Genomic DNA, 19,290 nt, shown 5'->3' with positions numbered 1-19,290 from the left:
TACAGAGACAGAGTCAGAGAGAGGGATAGACAGGAACGGAGAGATGAGAAGCATCAATCATTAGTTTTTCGTTGTGCATTGCGACTTCTTAGTTGTTCATTGATTGCTTTCTCATATGTGTCTTGACCGCGGGCCTTCAGCAGACTGAGTAACCCCTTGCTGGAGCCAGCGACCCTGGGTCCAAGCTGGTGAGCTTTTTGCTCAAGCCAGATGAGCCCGCGCTCAAGCTGGCGAACTCGGGGTCTCGAACTTGGGTCCTTCCACATCCCAGTCCAACGCTCTATCCACTGCGCCACCACCTGGGCAGGCTCTTTTATGGATTCTTGCTGTATTGGCCAAGAGTTTGCTTAAAGGCTTTAATCACTGTAAAAAAAAAAAATAGAAGACTGGATAAAGAAGATGTGGCACATATGCACTATGGTGTACTACTCAGCCATAAGAAATGATGACATCGGATCATTTACAACAAAATGGTGGGATCTTGATAACATTATATGGAGTGAAATAAGTAAATCAGAAAAAACCAAGAACTGCATGATTCCATACATTGGTGGGACATAAAAACGAGACTAAGAGACATGGACAAGAGTGTGGTGATTAGGGGGGGGGGGGCAGGAGGGAGGGGGGAGGGGGAGGGGGAGGGGCACAAAGAAAACTAGATAGAAGGTGACAGAGGACAATCTGACTTTGGGTGATAGGTATGCAACATAATTGAATGACAAGATAACCTGGACATGTTTACTTTGAATATATGTACCCTAATTTATTGATGTCACCCCATTAAAATTAATAAAAATTAAAAAAACACACAAAAAAATGTATTTTAATAAAAATATAATTACATAACATAAAAAAAACCCCAAAAAACCCCCCCCACAAAAAACACTTCATACCAGAATAGTTTTTTTAAATTCTAAAATACTTTAATAATTAATATTGGTAGGAAGACTGATATACAATGCAATTATTTATTTTACAGGGATATTCTGTACATCAGGGAAACGTGAAGTACAATACATCAGGCTTTCATTTCTTCTATACATTATGATTGTGAATTGTTACTTACATGGAAAGGACATGAACTCCACTCTTTATATATATATATATAAAACACCTGAAAAGACTTGACCCCCAAAGTATCTTGTTTCAAAAGAACATGACTGAGATGAAAGATGAACTAGATTCCTTGGTGGCACAAGTAAAAGAAAGCAGACAAATAGCTCAGGAAATCAAGTCCTAATTCTAGCTTGGCACATTAAGGGAAAGAAAGGCACTGAAGGAAGGGTTTGAAAATGTCATCTTATCTCCAAACCAACCAGATAGAAAGGTCAGAAGTCACAACAGCCATTAATGTGTGGCCACCTTCCATAAAGACCTCTAACAGCTTGGCAGCGTTGTCATTTATCTTTCCCTCAGTCATGCCCAATGTTAGTTTCAGGGAGAGGTGACCCAGGACATCTCCATAGCCATAAAGCAGTGGGCAGTAACTGAGAAATCCAATACCTCGTAATCCCCCTACAGAGGTCCCTTTAGCTTTTTTGTTTTGACATGATATTTGGGTTCTTCAGCAACTTGGAAACAGACATGAAAGAAAAAAGAAAAATCTCCAATCTCCTAAAAGATTACATACAGAACAACGGGAACTGCGGAAGAAATGATAAAACAGCCACAATTTTCTGAACATTAAAGAGAAAAAGCCACATTCATTCTTCTCCTTCCTTTTAGTGTGGACAAGGAAATAGTGAGGCTGTAAAGTTTTCAATAAAATTCAAAGAAAGCTACTGAATTTTCTATCTTAGGAAGTTATATTAATATACAGTACAGGAAAAGCAGGTGGGGGCTGAGGTGATGCCCAGGCACTGAGTACGTGGGCGCCAGCTTGGAAGAGTGAGGGTGAGCGAGGAGGACAGCAGCAGTGGGTCAGGCCTGTGCCGCTCCTGCTTCTCTGAAGACCTTTCCCGTTTAGCACCCAGCATCCCTAGGCCCTCACTGTGATTACGGCTGGAAGTATATGGGCCGACAGCACACAAGGGCTCCCACAGAGTCGCTACAGCTCTGCTTTATGGAGAATATATATGTACTGGTCAAAATGACTTATAGCATCATTTGGTACAACACAAGTACAACAGCTTTTTATTTTATTTTATTTTATTTTTTATTTTTATTTTATTTTTTAAACTTAATTATTGATTTTAGGGAGAGTGAGAGAGAAACATTGATCTGTTTCTGCATGTGCCCTGACCAGGGATAAACTTACAACCTTTGCGTATTGGGATGATGCTAACCAACCGAGCCATCTGACCAGGGCAGAGTATAACAGCTTTTAACATTTAGGCCATGACTCAGTGTTCTGTGAGTTGGCATTAACATAAATGGTTGTTAGGGGAGACTTTTTGGTTTTGTATATAGAAATCATACATGCTTTTGCATTTTCCCAACTTGGAATCTAGTTGCAAGGCAGAATGAACCTAAGTTCCCATAACTTCTTCAAGATTTAAAGAAAAAAAAAAAAAGAAATCCGGATAAGCTGTGTCAAAGAGGAAGCACTTGTCAGATCCTGAGCTTCTCCCAGGCTGGGTGCCTGGAAGGACTATATTGCTGTTACGAGAAGTACAGTGCAGTGCTGACACGCCAGTGTGGTATGAAGGCTTTCCCTGGGAGAGGGGCCCTTGCCAGAAGGCTGGGGCCCTCCAGGGTTTGCCCACCACCAACTGGAGTTGATGTCTGGAATTTAGCGCCTACAGAAGTGGGTCTCACAACCAGACAGAGCAGGTAAGGCTAATGGTGCAAACTGGGCCTCAGCACAGGCAGTTATCCTGGGGTGAGAGTGGGGTGCAGCCAGTAAAACCTGGAACCTGCAAGTGGCCCAGAACATTTGTGGCTGTGGGGGGAAGGACCCCTCAAGTGTGCTGCAATATTAAAAGGTTCAAGCACTGACAAGTGTTCAGTTTTGCCCAAGGCAACACATGAGAACCCATTCCAGTGAAATGCTACATTCATAGAAGTGCTGTTCACCCCAGACATAGATCCCCGAGGACTGATTCTGGCTGGGCTGGTAAGTGCTGAAGTTCCCGCCGTGTCATTCTGGAGACTGAAGCAGCAAAGTAGCCCTGTTTTGGAGAGTTGTTTAGTTCCTCAAACTTCAGCATCATGGACGATGGTAGCTAAAACAGATGATCAAAAACAGCTGAGTTACCAGATCTGTAGACTGCTTTGTTATCATTGCATTAATAGTAATGAATATTATGTTTTAATTTTTAAAAATTGCCTCTCCTCCACTCTAATTCTTTCTGTAGCATCTGATACTCCTGACCCTCCTCTTTCCTTCTTCAAAACTCTCTTCTCTTGGCTGTGGCCATTTGGTTCAGTGGATAGAGTGTCGGCCAGGCATGTAGACATCCTGGGTTCGATCCCCAGTCAGGGCACACATGAGAAGCGACCATCTGCTTCTCTTCCCCTCTGTCTCCCCCTTTTATCTCTCTTCTCCTATTGCAGCCAGCGGCTCGACTGGTTAGAGCAGCGGTTCTCAACCTGTGGGTCGCAACCCCAGTGGGGGTCGAACGACCAAAACACATGGGTCGCCTAAAGCCATGAAATCATGTCTATGATTACGTCCATCATCCCATGCTCAAGCTGGTGGGCCTGCATGTAAACCAGATGAGCCCACACTCAGGCAGACCAGTGACCCTGGGGTTTTGAACCTGAGACCTCAGTGTCCCAGGTTGATGCTCTATCCACTGCACCACCAGTAGTCAGGCAGAAATCAGAGTTATTTTGACTACTTCCTTTGATTCATCCCTGGAATCAATAGACTGCCAAATCTTGTTAATACTATGCTTGAAATGTCTTTCAAATTTATTTCTCTTGCATTCTCATCACCATCGCTTCCCTGGTTTGAGCTACCAATACGCTCACGATGGATATTTTAGTTACTTCCTAACTGGTTTCCTGCTGCGAGCCTCTCCATCCTTCCATTTCACCTCGCATAGTTCCACCAGAACTTGTTCTGATGAAACACACGCCCACGGTTCTGGCACCCCAGCGTAACAGTCAGAGTTGTTGTTTTTTGTTTTTACAGGGACAGAGAGAGTCAGAGAGAGGGATAGATAGGGACAGACAGGAATGGAGAGAGATGAGAAGCATCAATCATCAGTTTTTCGTTGAGACACCTTAGTTGTTCATTGATTGCTTTCTCATATGTGCCTTGACCGTGGGCCTTCAGCAGACCGAGTAACCCCTTGCTCGAGCCAGCGACCTTGGGTCCAAGCTGGCGAGCTTTTGCTGAAACCAGATGAGCCCGCACTCAAGCTGGCGACCTCGCGGTCTCAAACCTGGGTCCTCTATATCCCAGTCCGACGCTCTATCCACTGCGCCACTGCCTGGTCAGGCCTGTCAGAGTTCTTTAAAGTGTGACTGTAAGCCATCTTGCTAGCCTCAGCTTCTCTACCCTGTCCCCGTATGTCCTCTGATCCAGCTACATTTTCTGTTACCCAGAAACAGCATGCACTTTCCTGCTTCCCATAGCTTTGCCTCTTCTGGGCCTCTGCTTACAATGTTCCTTCCTTCCTTTCTGTCCAAATAAATTATTTTATATACTTTGAGATCCAGCCTAAATGTCACCTTCTCTATGACTTTTTCTCACTATAGTACTGTCTTACGATTACTAATAACAATAAAAATAGCTAACACTGACAGGATCTGGCTGGGTGGCTAGGCAGAGCGCTGTCCTGGAGCTGAGGTTATGGTTATGGGTTCAGTCCCAGTCAGGACACATAGGAGAAGCAATCAATGAGTACCCAACTGAATATGGAACTAAGTGGAACAAGCTGATGCTTCTCTTTCTCTCTCTCCCTCTGCCCCCACCCTCAGATCAATGGAAAAAGAAAACAAGCGAGCACTGACATAGCGAGGAAATGGGGGCACTGAGCTACGGAACCTGGTGGACCAAGGATTCAGAATGACTGAAGCCTTTATCGTATCGACTGTAGTACACAGGTCCCAGGTTAGATTACAATCACCTTGCTGGCAAGTATGGTTTGTTATTTCAGTTTACATTATAGTGCCCTGAATAGCAGCCCTGCTGATCACAGACTCTGCCTTGTCTACTGCTGTCAGAGTTCAGTACAAAACAAAAAATCTCTAATAACCATCTGCCTATACTGTGATGGAAAAATGTTTAGGCCCTGGCCGGTTGGCTCAGTGGTAGAGTGTCAGCCTGGCGTGCAGGAGTCCCGGGTTCGATTCCCGGCCAGGGCACACAGGAGAAGTGCCCATCTGCTTCTCCACCCCTCCAGCAGCCGGGGCTCCATTGGAGCAAAGTTGGCCTGGGCGCTGAGGATGGCTCCATGGCCTCTGCCTCAGGCGCTAGAATGGCTCTGGATGCAACAGAGCATCGCCCCCTGGTGGGCATGCCGGGTGGATCCTGGTCAGGCGCATGCGGGAGTCTGTCTGACTGCCTCCCCGTTTCCAACTTCAGAAACACACACACACACAAAGAAAACGGTTTAACAATATTTTCCAACTTTGCTTATTCCTTCCTTTTCCTTTTTTTGTGTGGCAGAGACAGAGACAGTCAGAAAGAGGGACAGATAGGGACAGATGGACAGAAAGGGAGAGAGATGAGAAACATCAATTCTTTGTTGCAGCTCCTTAGTTGTTCATTGATTGATTTCTCATATGTGCCTTGACAGCGGGCTTTCAGCAGACCAAGTAACCCCTTGCTGGAGCCAGCAACCTTGGGTCCAAGCTGGTGAGCTTTGCTCAAACCAGATGAGCCCACGCTCAAGCTGGTGACCTCGGGGTCTCGAACCTGGATCCTCTGCATCCCAGTCCAATGCTCTATCCACTGCGCTACCGCCTGGTCAGGTGCTTATTCCTTCTTTTTATAGCAAACTGGAATTGTCATTCTATCTTTTTATTTAGCCTCTATATAAATGTTCTGAGAGTCACCTAGATATGTTCAGTGGTTTCATTCTTGGCTAGCTGGTTCCTTAGGTTCCGGGTAGGCCCTTACTCACAATAGTAATTCCAAATCAAAATAGTTCTTGGTTTATTTCATGAAGACAGCTAATTAAAATAAAGTTTATATACAAAATTGGTAACATCAACTGTGCTAGAAAGAACTGAAACCAGAGAGGGCAAGATCTTGTCTAACTCAGCAACAATTTCCTCACATATAACCCAGGACAGTGAGTACAGGGAAGAGAGAACCCAGTGGCTTTAGTCATTCATTACTTTCCCTGAATCCTGGTTCTGCAATTTACCAGCAAGTCAAGCAAGTCACTTAATGCTTATGAGACAGCCTGTTTCCTGATCAATAAAATGGGGATATTATCACCTTGAAAATTTATTGCAAGGATTAAGTTAAACATAAAATGCCACCTTCAGTATAGGCATTTACTAATGATCCTGATTCTCATTCCTTTCTCTAAATATAGTCTTCTTGCAGTCAACACTGAGTGTCCTTCTTTATTTTATTTTTTATTTTCTTACAGAGACAGAGAGAGAGTCAGAGTGAGGGATCGAGAGGGACAGACAGGAACGGAGAGATGAGAAGCATCAATTATTAGTTTTTAGTCGTGCATTGCGACACCTTAGTTGTTCGTTGATTGCTTTCTCATATGTGCCTTGACCAGGGGCCTTCAGCAGACCGAGTAACCCCTTGCTTGAGCCAGTGACCTTGGGTCCAAGCTGGTGAATTTTTTCTCAAACCAGATGAGCCCACGCTCAAGCTGGCGACCTCGGGGTCTTGAACCTGGGTCTTCCGCATCCTAGTCCGACACTCTATCCACTGCGCCACCGCCTGGTCAGGCTATTTTTTATTTTATTTTTTATTTTTTGTATTTTTTCTGAGTTGGAAACGGGGAGGCAGTCAGACAGACTCCCGCATGCGCCCGACCGGGATCCACCTGGCATGCTCACCAGGGGGCGATGCTCTGCCCATCTGGGGTGTTGCTCTGTTGCAACCAGAGCCATCCTAGAGCCTGAGGCAGAGGCCACAGAGCCATCCTCAGCGCCCGGGCCAACCCTGCTCCAATGGAGCCTTGGCTGCGGGAGGGAAAGAGAGAGACAGAGAGGAAGAAGAGGGGGAGGAGTGGAGAAGCAGATGGGCGCTTCACCTGTGTGCCATGGCCGGGAATCGAACCCGGGACTCCTGCATGCCAGGCCAACGCTCTACCACTGAGCCAACCGGCCAGGGCTGAGTGTCCTTCTTTAATTTTTTTTTTTTTTTAGATTTTATTTATTTATTTTAGAGAAGGGGAGAGAGAGGGAGGGGAGGAGCAGGAAGCTTCAACTCCCATATGTGCCTTGACTGGGCAAGCCCAGGGTTTCGAACAGGCGACCTCAGCATTTCCAGGTCAACGCTTTATCCACTGCGCCACCACAGGTCAGGCTCCTTCTTTAATTTTATTTATTTTTTTTAAATTGATTTTAGAGAGAGAAAGGGAAAAAGAGGGAAGAGAGAAGAGAAAGAAATATCAATTTGTTGTTCCACTTATTTATTTACACACTCATTGGTTGATTCTTCATGTGCCCTGACCGGTGATTGAACCCGTAACCTTGGTATATTGGGGTAATCACTTGAGCTATCTGGCCAGGTGAGTGTCCTTCTTTTAAATGATGTCATTACGGTCCTTCCTATCACAACAATTCTGCTGGTACATTTGCTTTTTGGTGGCACATTAATTAGCTCAAAGTATTTGGGTCTTTTGGCTCTTACCGTGTAAAATGTTTGCTCTCTTCATGAACCTCCATCTCTGAGCTTTTAAATTCATTTAATTCTTTTCTTATGGCAGCCTGTGGAGTAAAAACAAAAATGTTTCAACATTTTCTGTCTGCTCTGGTACAGCAGTGTGATCTGCCATCCATTCTCTATTGTGCTTAACTTTGTGAGTCACTGTAACCCACAGCGCCAAACCCAGAACAGGGAAAGAAGTCCAGTCAACACATTGGGTGAAGCTGAGCCTGACACCATTCATCTCCTAATAAACTTATAATCTTTGGTTAAATCAAAAACACTCGAAGAGCTTAAAAGAGATATTATAGCTTCTAGAGTTTCTACAGCATCTAAAAATGCTTTTCCTGTTTAAAAGATGAAATATGGTAATTACTAAAACACTGCTACTCCCTCCAACCAACATATCCGCCATTAAAGTAAATTTTTTTCCTTCCAGATTTGTGTACTGTGATGTAGCAAGGACTATATTTTCTTCCAGTTTTGGTGGTGGTGGTTAGTCATTTAAGTTTTGGTTTATACATCTTGGTATTTTGTATCTTGATTACAAATTTAACATTACATTAAAAGTAGAAATCTTACTTGCGGTTCCTTTTTCTAGTTAGTGTCTTTTTTTTTTTTACAGAGACAGTGAGAGAGTCAGAGGGAGAGATAGACAGGGACAGACAGACAGGAAGGGAGAGAGATGAGAAGCATCAATCATTACTTTTTTATTGTGACACCTTAGTTGTTCATTGATTGCTTTCTCATATGTGCCTTGACCGCGGGGCTACAGCAGATCAAGTAACCCCTTGCTTGATCCAGCGACCTTGGGTCCAAGCTGGTGAGCTTTGTTCAAACCAGATGAGCCCGTGCTCAAGCTGGCGACCTCGGGGTCTCAAACCTGGGTCCTCCACATCCCAGTCCGACGTTCTATCCACTGCGCCACCACCTCGCCTGGTCAGGCTCTAGTTAAGTGTTTTGCATAAGGAGAGACAGACCTTGTCAGCAGGGGTCAGTTTGGTCCAAGGTTTGTCGGCTCGCCGGTCATAATCCTGAGCATCTGTTACCTCCACATATTCATTAAACCTCAGAATCTTCCGGGCAAGTAGTTCGGCCACAGTTGGCCTTTGACTAAGCTGAAAGAAATGGAGCCTCTTAGTTGACTATATCAGAAATCAGGTATCAATCATACATTCCAAATGCCTCTAAACTAGTGCTTCAACCTTTGCTGCACACCGGAATCACATGGTCACATGGGGACCTTCAGACGCTATTGATGCCTGGGTCAATCCCCAGAGATTCTGGCTATTGAAAAATGTTTTTTAAGCTCCTAAAAGCACAACTAAGATTGAAAACCACTGCTATAAACCAGTATAAACAGTATTACCAGTGCTCAAACTTTAACATGCATACAAACACTTGGGGATCTGGTTAAAATGCAGATTCTGAATAAGCCGGTCTGCATCTCTGACAGGCTCCTAGGCAATGCTAATGCAGCTGGTCCATGGGCCAGCACATTTTGAGTAGTAAAAGGATTAGAGCTGGCTATAAACTCATATATAATACAATTAGAAAATTTATTTTCTTGTTTTAAAAATTTTTTTAAAGATTTTATTCATTTTAGAGAGGAGAGAGAGAGAGCTAGAGAGAGAGAGAGAGAGAAGGGGGAGGAGCAGGAAGCATTAACTCCCATATGTGCCTTGACCAGGAAAGCCCAGGGTTTTGAACCCACAACCTCAGTGTTCCAGGTTGATGCTTTATCCACTGCGCCACCACAGGTCAGGCAAGAAAATGGATACATTTAATACAAAATCAATATCTCATGGGTAATGTATATTTTTATTAAAAAAATTTTTGTGTGTGTGACAGAGACAGAGAGACATAGAGAGGGACAGATGGGAAAAGACAGGAAGGGAGAGAGATGAGAAGCATCAATTCTTTGTTGTGGCTCGTTAGTCATTGATTGCTTTCTCATGTGTACCTTGACCGGGGCAAGGGATCACTCACTCTCATGGGCGAAGCCATCTTCAATGTCTGAGGCTGACTTGCTTGAGCAAGTTGAGCCATGGTTGTGGGAGAGGAAGACAGAGAGAGAGAGAGAGAGAGAGAGAGAAGTAAAAGGGGGAGGGCTAGAGAAGCAGATGGTTGCTTCTCCTGTGTGCCCTGACTGGGAATCGAACCCAGCACATCCACACACCGGGCCAACACTCTACCACTGAGCCAACCAGGGCCCTCATGGGTAATTAATTTAAGGGTGGATTTTCTTTAAACATGAACAATGTCCAGGATACTAGATTCTGCGATAATTATGACTTAAGATTGCACAATCAAGTGTCCTGCTCAATCTGAAGGCATCAAGTCCAGCTGTGGCCTCTAGCTACCCTATTCTATCAAGGATAATTCCTCTGATTCTGGGGAAGGGGAGAAGTGGGAGAAATCAGGAAGAAAATGTTTAGATCCCTTACTTTCCTGGGCATTCTTATGTTTTAAGAAATATCTGGAGAACTCAAACCAAATCAAATCTACAGGAGGCAATCACAAACTGTTATGGTGAGAAGGAAAAGAAAAAGGTATTAATACCAGAGTTTAAAAGCTAATACCTGTCTGATACAGATAATATTCTACCCTAATTGATTTGGGACAAGGGAAAAATACTAGCTGGTTTTTCATACTTTTCAGATATAACTAACGGTCAGTTTAGTTCTTTCCCTGATTAGAAAATAACCATGGATGTGTGTATGTGTGTGTGTGAATGCAAAATACGGGGGGGTAAAGAGATATGCTGTGGAACTGGGTATCTGAACCTGTATAATTATGTTAACCAGTATCACTCCAATAAATTCAATAAACAAAATAAAATAACCAGTTTGCCTCACAGAACTGAATGCTACACATTCTTCCTTTTACCATTTCTGTACTTCAACAGGTTTCAGGGTCTAAATCAAAACCCAAAGATAAGGCAAAATTTTATGCATTTATTGAGCACCTTCTTGTGCCAGGCTTTATTTCAATAGTAAAAATGAAAAAAAAAATGCTCTTAATGCTGTGTTTTCTATATTTGCACATGCATTCTACTTTCACAACAATCGATGGCAATTCAAGTCAAATATTTCTTTCCAATCAAACAGGTCATTCAAATATAAGACAGGCACTCAGCAGACAGACGGAAACCAAACACTGGGGCACCGTACCTTTCTAGTGAGCCGACGTTTAATCTCTCGTTTTTCTGCTTGACGATCAGCTTCATTTTTAGCTATAGTTGACAGAAACAATAAATATTACTTCCCAGTGGCAATCTGCACATCAAGCTTTTCACTAATTACAGTGCAGACATTTCTTTCAGGCTCCAAGTCAGAATAACATGAACTTTGGGGATGGCTAACCAGGACAATTCTCTTGTCATCTGGTATAGTCAAATACGCAAGAGAAAGGGCAGCCAAGTGTGGCACCAAGTCCGGCTCGTGGCCTGTATTTTTACTGCCCATGACCTGAGACTGGTTTTTACTTTTTTAAATGATTACATTTTGAGTGGTTTGATAAGTACCTAAATAGTAGCTTCCTTCTGTTTTTCACCAACAGAGCTCAAAGTATTTACAATGTCCTTTAAAAAATCCTTTGCAGATTTTTGCTCAAAGGTAACCACTTAAAAAGGAGAATGGAGATCACACTAAGTTTTGTGTGATATGTCTATAAAGACTCCCACACTTTAAAATTTACTAAGTGATTAAGTTGCATATATCCCAATTTTTTTTTTTTTTGTATTTTTTTTTCTTCTGAAGTTGGAAACAGGGAGGCAGTCAGATAGACTCCCGCATGCACCTGACCGGGATCCACCCGGCACGCCCACCAGGGGGTGATGCTCTGCCCATCTGGGGCATCACTCTGTTGCGACCAGAGCCATTCTAGCACCTGAGGCAGAGGCCACAGAGCCATCCTCAGCGCCCGGGCCAACCTTGCTCCAATGGAGCCCCGGCTGCGGGAGGGGAAGAGAGAGACAGAGAGGAAGGAGAGGGGGAGGGGTGGAGAAGCAGATCGGCGCTTCTCCTGTGTGCCCTGGTCGGGAATCGAACCCGGGACTCCTGCACTCCAGGCTGACGCTCTACCACTGAGCCAACCGGCAGGGCCGCATATATCCCAATTTTGATGACAGAACAGCGAAGGAACTGAGCATGCCCACAAGTAACCCTATAAAATCTCATCTTCTTTGGTGTCGAGGGTTTTAGGGCCGAATTTCACCCCACAATTTGGAAAAATAAATCTGTACTAGATTAGAATGCTATTTCAGGAAGTTAATTATGCACACAAAAAGAAAATAAATACATGGTCTTATTTTGTAATTTAGAGATATGAAAGTCTTAAGAGATGAAAAAGGCAGGAAGTCAGCTGCTTTTGGAACTTTCTTTGGGCCCAACCCTCAGATTCCACTAGGAACAGGACAGTCCCCTCCAAATGCACAGCCACTACTCTACTTCCTTGGAGATAGAGACAAGTTGGGCAGTATCTACCACACACTGGGGAATTCTCCTAAATGCCCAAGGTAGTCTCAAGATACCGTGAGAACATTAAAACAAAATTTTCTATAGTATTTCAGTACATGAAACAATACCACAATGATACCTTATAAAGAAAGTTTGGGGGAACTCTGTTCTTTTAGGGGAAAAGCTATGAATAGTCCTTCCTTGACTGAAACACTGTCTCCTTGGCCCTCGCATAAAATGTTTTCTGTTATGTATACTAAAGTCAGAAATATACAAAGAAAATCTATACAACTTTATTTCTATATCTGGACTCACGCTGTAGTATATTTCGCTGTTCAAGTTCTTCTGGTGTTGGTCTTTGACTTAGTCGTCTAAAAAGATATAAAAAAGAGTATTGTCTATGTTAAACCTCCCAACTGTGTTTATAAAGATTTGTTTTGGTCTTAGTTTACATTAGTCCCTACATTAGCAAGAAATCAATAAAATTTCAAACTGTTTTTATATTTCATTTGTTTATCTAATTCCTGTTTATGAAACAATTTTCACATTGAAAGTATTCATACAGATGTTACAATCATTAAAAAAAATTGTACATGTAAACAGGAGGCTGTGATTCTAGTTCTAGGTCTGAAGTCGACAAAAAACTATAACTACCAAAAAACTCAATTAGACCCGGAGTGTCCTCATCTGTAAAATGAAAGTTCGGACTGGACTGGTGGCTCCCAAACAGATTTGCTCCTTTAGCACATCTGTTAAAAACAGATTCTCAAGAAATATTAGCAGAAATTCTGATTAAGGAAACCAGAATAGGACTGAAATTTTAAAATTAGGTCCCCTCTGACAAATGTTTGATGAAGTTTCTCATTTCATTCATAGTTCTCAGATATTACTAATGACAACATGTCATTTCTATCACTTCTTGGCCTTTTGGCTAAGATCAAGTGTAGAGCTCTGGTCTTGACAGAAAGTTACTCTTTTTCTTTCTTTTTTTTAGAGAGAGAAAGAGAGCAACAGGAAGTGAGAGAGGAAGGAGAGAGATGAGAAGCAACCTGTAGTTGTATCACTTTAGTTGTTCATTGATTGCTTCTCATGAACTGGAGGGCTTAACTGGAGGGCTCAAGCTGAACCAGTGACCACTTGCTCAAGGCAGTGACCATGAGATCCTGGTCAAACCTTGGACCTCAGCATCTCAGGTCGACACTCTATATATTGTATCACCATTGGTGAGGCAGAAAATAATTCATTTCTTACTTTTAATTAATACTTCACAGATAGTATTTTATAACCACGTGCTCATAACTCTTTAGGTCGCTGGCTTGAGCAAGGGGTTACTCGGTCTGCTGAAGGCCCCTGGTCAAGGCACATATGAGAAAGCAATCAATGAACAACTAAGGTGTCGCAACGAAAAACTAATGATTGATGCTTCTCATCTCTCTCCGTTCCTGTCTGTCTGTTCCTATCTATCCCTCTCTCTGACTCTCTCTCTGTCCCTGTAAAAAAAATAATAAAAAACAATTTTAAATATAAAAGCGAAAGAATGCCAAGGATTGCTGGCAACCAGGAGAGAGACATGGAACAAATTTTCCTTTGGAGCTTTCAGAAGGAACCAGTCTTGCCAACAGCTTGATTTTGGACTACTGGCCTTCAGAACTGTGAGAGAGAAATTTTTGTTTTAAGCCACTCAGTTTACATGGTAATTTATTACTTCAGTCCTAGAAAACCAATACTATGGTGATAGACGTGTTTATTACCAAGATTCTGATGATGGTTTCATAAGTGTACACATGTCAAAACATCAAATCATGCATTTTATTGTATGTCATGTATATCTTAATAAAGCCGTGTTTTTCATTTATTTATTTATTTTTATTTTATTTTATTTTTACAGGGACAGAGAGTCAGAGAAAGGGATAGATAGGGACAGACAGACAGGAACAGAGAGAGATGAAAAGCATCAATCATCAGTTTTTCGTTGCCATTGTGACACTTTAGTTGTTCATTGATTGCTTTCTCATATGTGCCTTGACCGCAGGCCTTCAGCAGACTGAGTGACCCCTTGCTTGAGCCAGCAACCTTGGATCCAAGCTGGTGGGTTTTTTACTCAAACCAGATGAGCCCACGCTCAAGCTGGCTACCTCGGGGTCTCGAACCTGGGTCCTTCCGCATCCCAGTCCAACACTCTATCCAGTGTGCCACTGCCTGGTCAGGTGGCATTCTTTCGCTTTTAGATGCACTACTCCAATCTCTGCCTCTGTAGTCACATAGCACTTTCCCTGTGTGTCTGTGTCTCGGTTCAAATATCCCTCTTCTTATGAGGACACCAGTGATTGGATTAGAGCCTACCCTAACCCAATAGGGCCTCATCTTAGCTTGATTAGATCTACATAGATCCTCCTTTCCAAATAAGGTCACATTCATAAGTATCAGAGGTTTTATCTTTTTTGTAGGGATACAACTCTACTTACTACAATCTCCTCCACAAAAATCTCATTTTCTTTTATATTCTGCTTTATATCACTATGTTAGTATTAATCTTTTTTTTTTTGTATTTTTCTGAAGCTGGAAACGGGGAGAGACAGTCAGACAGACTCCGGCATGCGCCCGACTGGGATCCACCCGGCACGCCCACCAGGGCGACGCTCTGCCCACCAGGGGGCGATGCTCTGTCCCTCCAGGCATCGCTCTGCAGTGACCAGAGCCACTCTAGCGCCTGGGGCAGAGGCCAAGGAGCCATCCCCAGCGCCCAGGCCATCTTTGCTCCAATGGAGCCTTGGCTGCAGGAGGGGAAGAGAGAGACAGAGAGGAAGGAGGGGGCGGGGGTGGAGAAGCAAATGGGCGCTTCTCCTATGTGCCCTGGCTGGGAATCGAACCCGGGTCCCCCGCACGCCAGGCTGATGCTCTACTGCTGAGCCAACCGGCCAGGGCAGTATTAATTTTTTTTTTTAAATGAGAAGCGGCGGGAGGGAGAGAGACAGACTCCCGCATGCACCTGATCCGGATCCACCCAGCATGCCCACAAGGGGGCGATGCTCGGCCCTTCTGTGATCGGAGCCCTTCTAGCGCTTGAAGCAGAGGCCACGGAGCCATTCTCAGTACCTGGGCCAACTTTGCTCCAATGGAGCCTTGGCTGCGGGAGGGGAAAAGAGAGATAGAAAGAAAGGAGAAGGGGGAAGGGAAAGAAACAGATGGGTGCTTCTCCTGTGTGCCCTGGCTGGGAATTGAACCCGGGATTTCTACACGCCGGGCCAACACTCTGCTGCTGAGCCAACCAGCCAGGGCCAATATTAATTTTTAAAAGTTTTATATAATTATATATTATGCACTCTTTTTTGGTCTCACTTATTTCACTTAGCATAATTACTGAGATCCAGCCAAGTTGTGGCATTATAAATAGCCCATTCCTTTTTCACTGCTGTGTACTATTCCATCACATGATTATACCACATTTGTTCATCCTTTTCCCTTTTGATGGATATTTCTGTTTTTGTTTTTGGCTATTAAAAATACTAGTTAATGGAATGGCTGGATCATAGGTGGGTGTATGTTTGTTTGTTTGTTTTACAGAAAGACAGAGAAAGAGAGTCAGAGAGAGGGATAGATAGGAACAGACAGACAGGAATGGAGAGAGATTAGAAGCATTAATCATAGTGGGTTTTTTTTGTTTGTTTTTTTGTATTTTTCTGAAGCTGGAAACGGGGAGAGACAGTCAGACTCCTGCATGCGTCCGACTGGGATCCACCCGGCACGCCCACCAGGGACAATGCTCTGCCCACCAGGGGGCGATGCTCTGCCCCTCCAGGGCGTCGCTCTGTTGCGACCAGAGCCACTCTAGCGCCTGGGGCAGAGGCCAAGAAGCCATCCCCAGCGCCCCGGCCATCTTTGCTCCAATGGAGCCTCACTGTGGGAGGGGAAGAGAGAGACAGAGAGGAAGGAGAGGGGGAGGGGTGGAGAAGCAGATGGGCGCTTCTCCTGTGTGCCCTGGCCGAGAATCGAACCCGGGACCTCTGTACGCCAGGCCGACACTCTACCACTGAGCCAACTGGCCAGGGCCAATCATTAGTTTTTTGTTGCGACATCTTAGTTGTTCACTGATTGCTCTCTCATATGTGCCTTGACCGTGGCCTACAGCAGACTGAGTAGTCCCCTGCTGGAGCCAGAGACCTTGGGTCCAAGCTGGTGAGCTTTGCACAAACCAGATGAGCCCACGCTCAAGCTGGCGACCTCGGGGTCTCGAACCTGGGTCCTCCATGTCCCAGTTTGATGCTCTATCCACTGCGCCACCGCCTGGTCAGGCTGTATGTTTGATTTTTAAAAAATAAACTTAAAAGTTATTTTTCAAAGTAGGTCTTATTTTACATTCCCATCACCAGTGATTCCAGCAGCTTCTCATTCTCAGCAACTCTTGGTATTTTCAATCTTTTTTTTTTTTTTAATTTTATTTATTTATTTACTTTTTACAGAGACAGAGTGAATCAGAGAGAGGGATAGACAGGGACAGACAGACAGGAATGGAGAGAGATGAGAAGCATCAATCATTAGTTTTTCATTGAGCGTTGCAACACCTAGTTGTTCATTGATTGCTTTCTCATATGTGCCTTGACCATGGGCCCTCAGCAGACTGAGTAACCCCTTGCTGGAGCCAGTGACCTTGGGTTCAAGCTGGTGAGCTTTTGCTCAAACCAGATGAGCCCGCACTCAAGCTGGCGACCTTGGGGTCTCGAACCTGGGTCTTCTGCATCCCAGTCCAACGCTCTATCCACTGCGCCACCGCCTGGTCAGGCGGTATTTTCAATCTTAAATTGCAAAATGTTAGTGATCTTAGTGGACTTGTAGGGTATCTCATTATGGTTTTAATTTTTATTTCCCTAGTTACTAATGATGTTGAGCATCTTTCAATATGCTTATTTGCAATCTGTATACCTTCTTTGGTGATATGTCTATTAAAATCTTTTGCCCCTCCCCCCTTTTAAAATTGGGTTTTCTTTTCCTTTTTTTACAGGGACAGAGAGAGAGAGTCACAGAGAGGGACAGATATGGACAGAGAGACAGGAATGAAGATGAGAAGCATCAATTATCAGTTTCTCATTGTGACACCTTAGTTGTTCATTGCTTGCTTTCTTGTATCTGCCTTGACTGCAGGCCTTTAGCAGACCGAGTGACCCCTTGCTCGAGCCAGTGACCTTGGGTCCAAGCTGGTGAGCTTTTTCCTCAAACCAGATGAGCTCGCGCTCAAGCTGGTGACCTCGGGGTCTCGAATCTGGGTCCTTCCGCATCCTAGTCCGACGCTCTATCGACTGTGCCACTGCCTGGTCAGGTGGGTTGTTTTCTTATTTATTATTTATTTTAGCAAAAGAGAGAGAGACAGAAAAGGAGAGCAATGAGAAACATCAATTCTTTGTTGTGGCACCTTAGTTATTTTTTCATATGTGCTTTGAATGGGGGTGAGGGAGTCTCCAGCTGAGTCAGTGACTCCTTGGCTCAAGCCAGCAACCTTGGGCTCAAGTTAGCAATCATGGGGTTATATCTATGATCTCACGCTCAAGCCAGCAACCATACACTCAAGCTGGTAAGCCCTTACTCAAACCAGATGAGCCCTGTGACCTTGGGCTTTTTTTTTTTTTTTTTTTTTGTATTTTTCTGATGCTGGAAACGGGGAGGCAGTCAGACAGACTCCCGCATGCGCCCGACTGGGATCCACCCGGCACGCCCACCAGGGGGCGATGCTCTGCCCATCCGGGGCGTCGCTCTGTCGCGACTAGAGCCACTCTAGTGCCTGGGGCAGAGACCAAGGAGCCATCCCCAGCACCCGGGCCATCTTTGCTCCAATGGAGCCTTGGCTGCGGGAGAGGAAGAGAGAGACAGAGAGGAAGGAGAGGGGGAGGGGTGGAGAAGCAGATGGGCGCTTTTCCTGTGTGCCCTGGCCGGGAATCGAACCCAGGACCTCCGCACGCCAGGTTGATGCTCTACCACTGAGCAAACCGGCCAGGGCCGACCGTGGGCTTTTGAATCTGGGTCCTCTGTGTCCCAGGCTGATGCTCTATCCACTGTGCAACCACCTGGTCAGGCTTGTTTTCTTATTGAGTTTGGAGAGTTCTTCATATATTCTAGATATACGACCTTTATCAGATACATGGTATGAAAATATTTTCTCCGAGTTTGTGAGTTGTTTTGACATTTTCTTAACAGTGTATTTCAAAGAATAAAAAATTTAAATTTGTATTAAGTGTCATTTATCAATGTTTTTCTCTTAAGAATCATGCTTTTGAGATCATATCCAAGAATCTGCATCTGACCAATATTGTTCTGGAAGTTTTACTGTTTTAGCTCTCATTTTTAAGTCTATAATCTATTTTGAGTGAATATTTACATATGATGCAAGGCAAGAATTGGTTATGTTTGTTCCAGCCCATTTGTGGAAAAGACCATCCTTTCTCAATGAAATTGTTTTTATATCTTTTTCAAAAATGAGTTGTACAGATATGAGTGGGCTTATTTCTGGGCTCTATATTCTGTTCCCTTGATTTATTTGTCTATCTTTATGTCAAAATAATATCATTCTGTTTCGGTTACTTTAGCTTTATATCTTAAAGTAATATTATCAAAGATCTCCATTTTTAACCAATTCCTAATTTTGACAGTCTTTTGCTGACAATCAGAGGGCCATAGTTTCACATTAAAATTGACATCTTGGCCAATGTCACAGCCAGGTGTCTAAGAGAAGAGAGGAAAATGTATTTTAGTTAATGGACATCTTTAATTACTTTGTAAGTTAATATGTCAAGAGTTCCACCCCCTTTTTCTCATTCTACCAAAATACACATTTGAGTTGGGCAAACTCCTGGTTACATACCTGGACTCTTATGTGTATTATATGTGCAGGAAGTTGGCCTGCATTTAGTTTCTCTGTACTTTTGGTTCCAGCTGACTTGGAAAATATACTAAGACTTTGAAAGGAGGCAGTTACATGGAACGTGTATAATAGATATAAATGTGGATGTGATCTTTAATTGGGCTGGCATCTTATGCTTGAGCAACTGGATAAATGACAGAAGACTCTCGCTGTCCTGGGAACCACCTGAACTCTCAAAAACTTAA

General features: G+C 43.8%; 1 protein-coding gene and 1 long non-coding RNA gene across 5 annotated transcripts in view; both read right to left on the bottom strand.

Annotated features, from left to right (window-relative positions):
• LOC136399856 (uncharacterized) overlaps positions 1–19,290 on the bottom strand; it is a 194,104-nt gene that overhangs the window by 15,098 nt on the left and 159,716 nt on the right. The window lies entirely within an intron of this gene.
• PHACTR4 (phosphatase and actin regulator 4) overlaps positions 923–19,290 on the bottom strand; it is a 105,207-nt gene continuing 86,839 nt past the window's right edge. For all 4 annotated transcript variants that reach the window (XM_066375605.1, XM_066375606.1, XM_066375604.1 and 1 more), the window contains 5 exons: positions 12,511–12,566; positions 10,909–10,970; positions 8,716–8,853; positions 7,721–7,797; positions 923–3,164 (listed from right to left, as the gene is read on the bottom strand). In XM_066375605.1, coding sequence (XP_066231702.1) covers positions 3,149–3,164; positions 7,721–7,797; positions 8,716–8,853; positions 10,909–10,970; positions 12,511–12,566 — 349 coding nt within the window. In that variant the 3' untranslated portion in view covers positions 923–3,148. The remainder of the gene's footprint in view (positions 3,165–7,720; positions 7,798–8,715; positions 8,854–10,908; positions 10,971–12,510; positions 12,567–19,290) is intronic.

This window comes from Saccopteryx leptura, chromosome 3 (assembly GCF_036850995.1).
Source record: "Saccopteryx leptura isolate mSacLep1 chromosome 3, mSacLep1_pri_phased_curated, whole genome shotgun sequence".
NCBI classification, from domain to species: Eukaryota; Metazoa; Chordata; class Mammalia; order Chiroptera; family Emballonuridae; genus Saccopteryx; species Saccopteryx leptura.
Note: the sequence above shows the minus strand (reverse complement) of the source record. Positions and strands in the feature narration are given on the sequence as shown.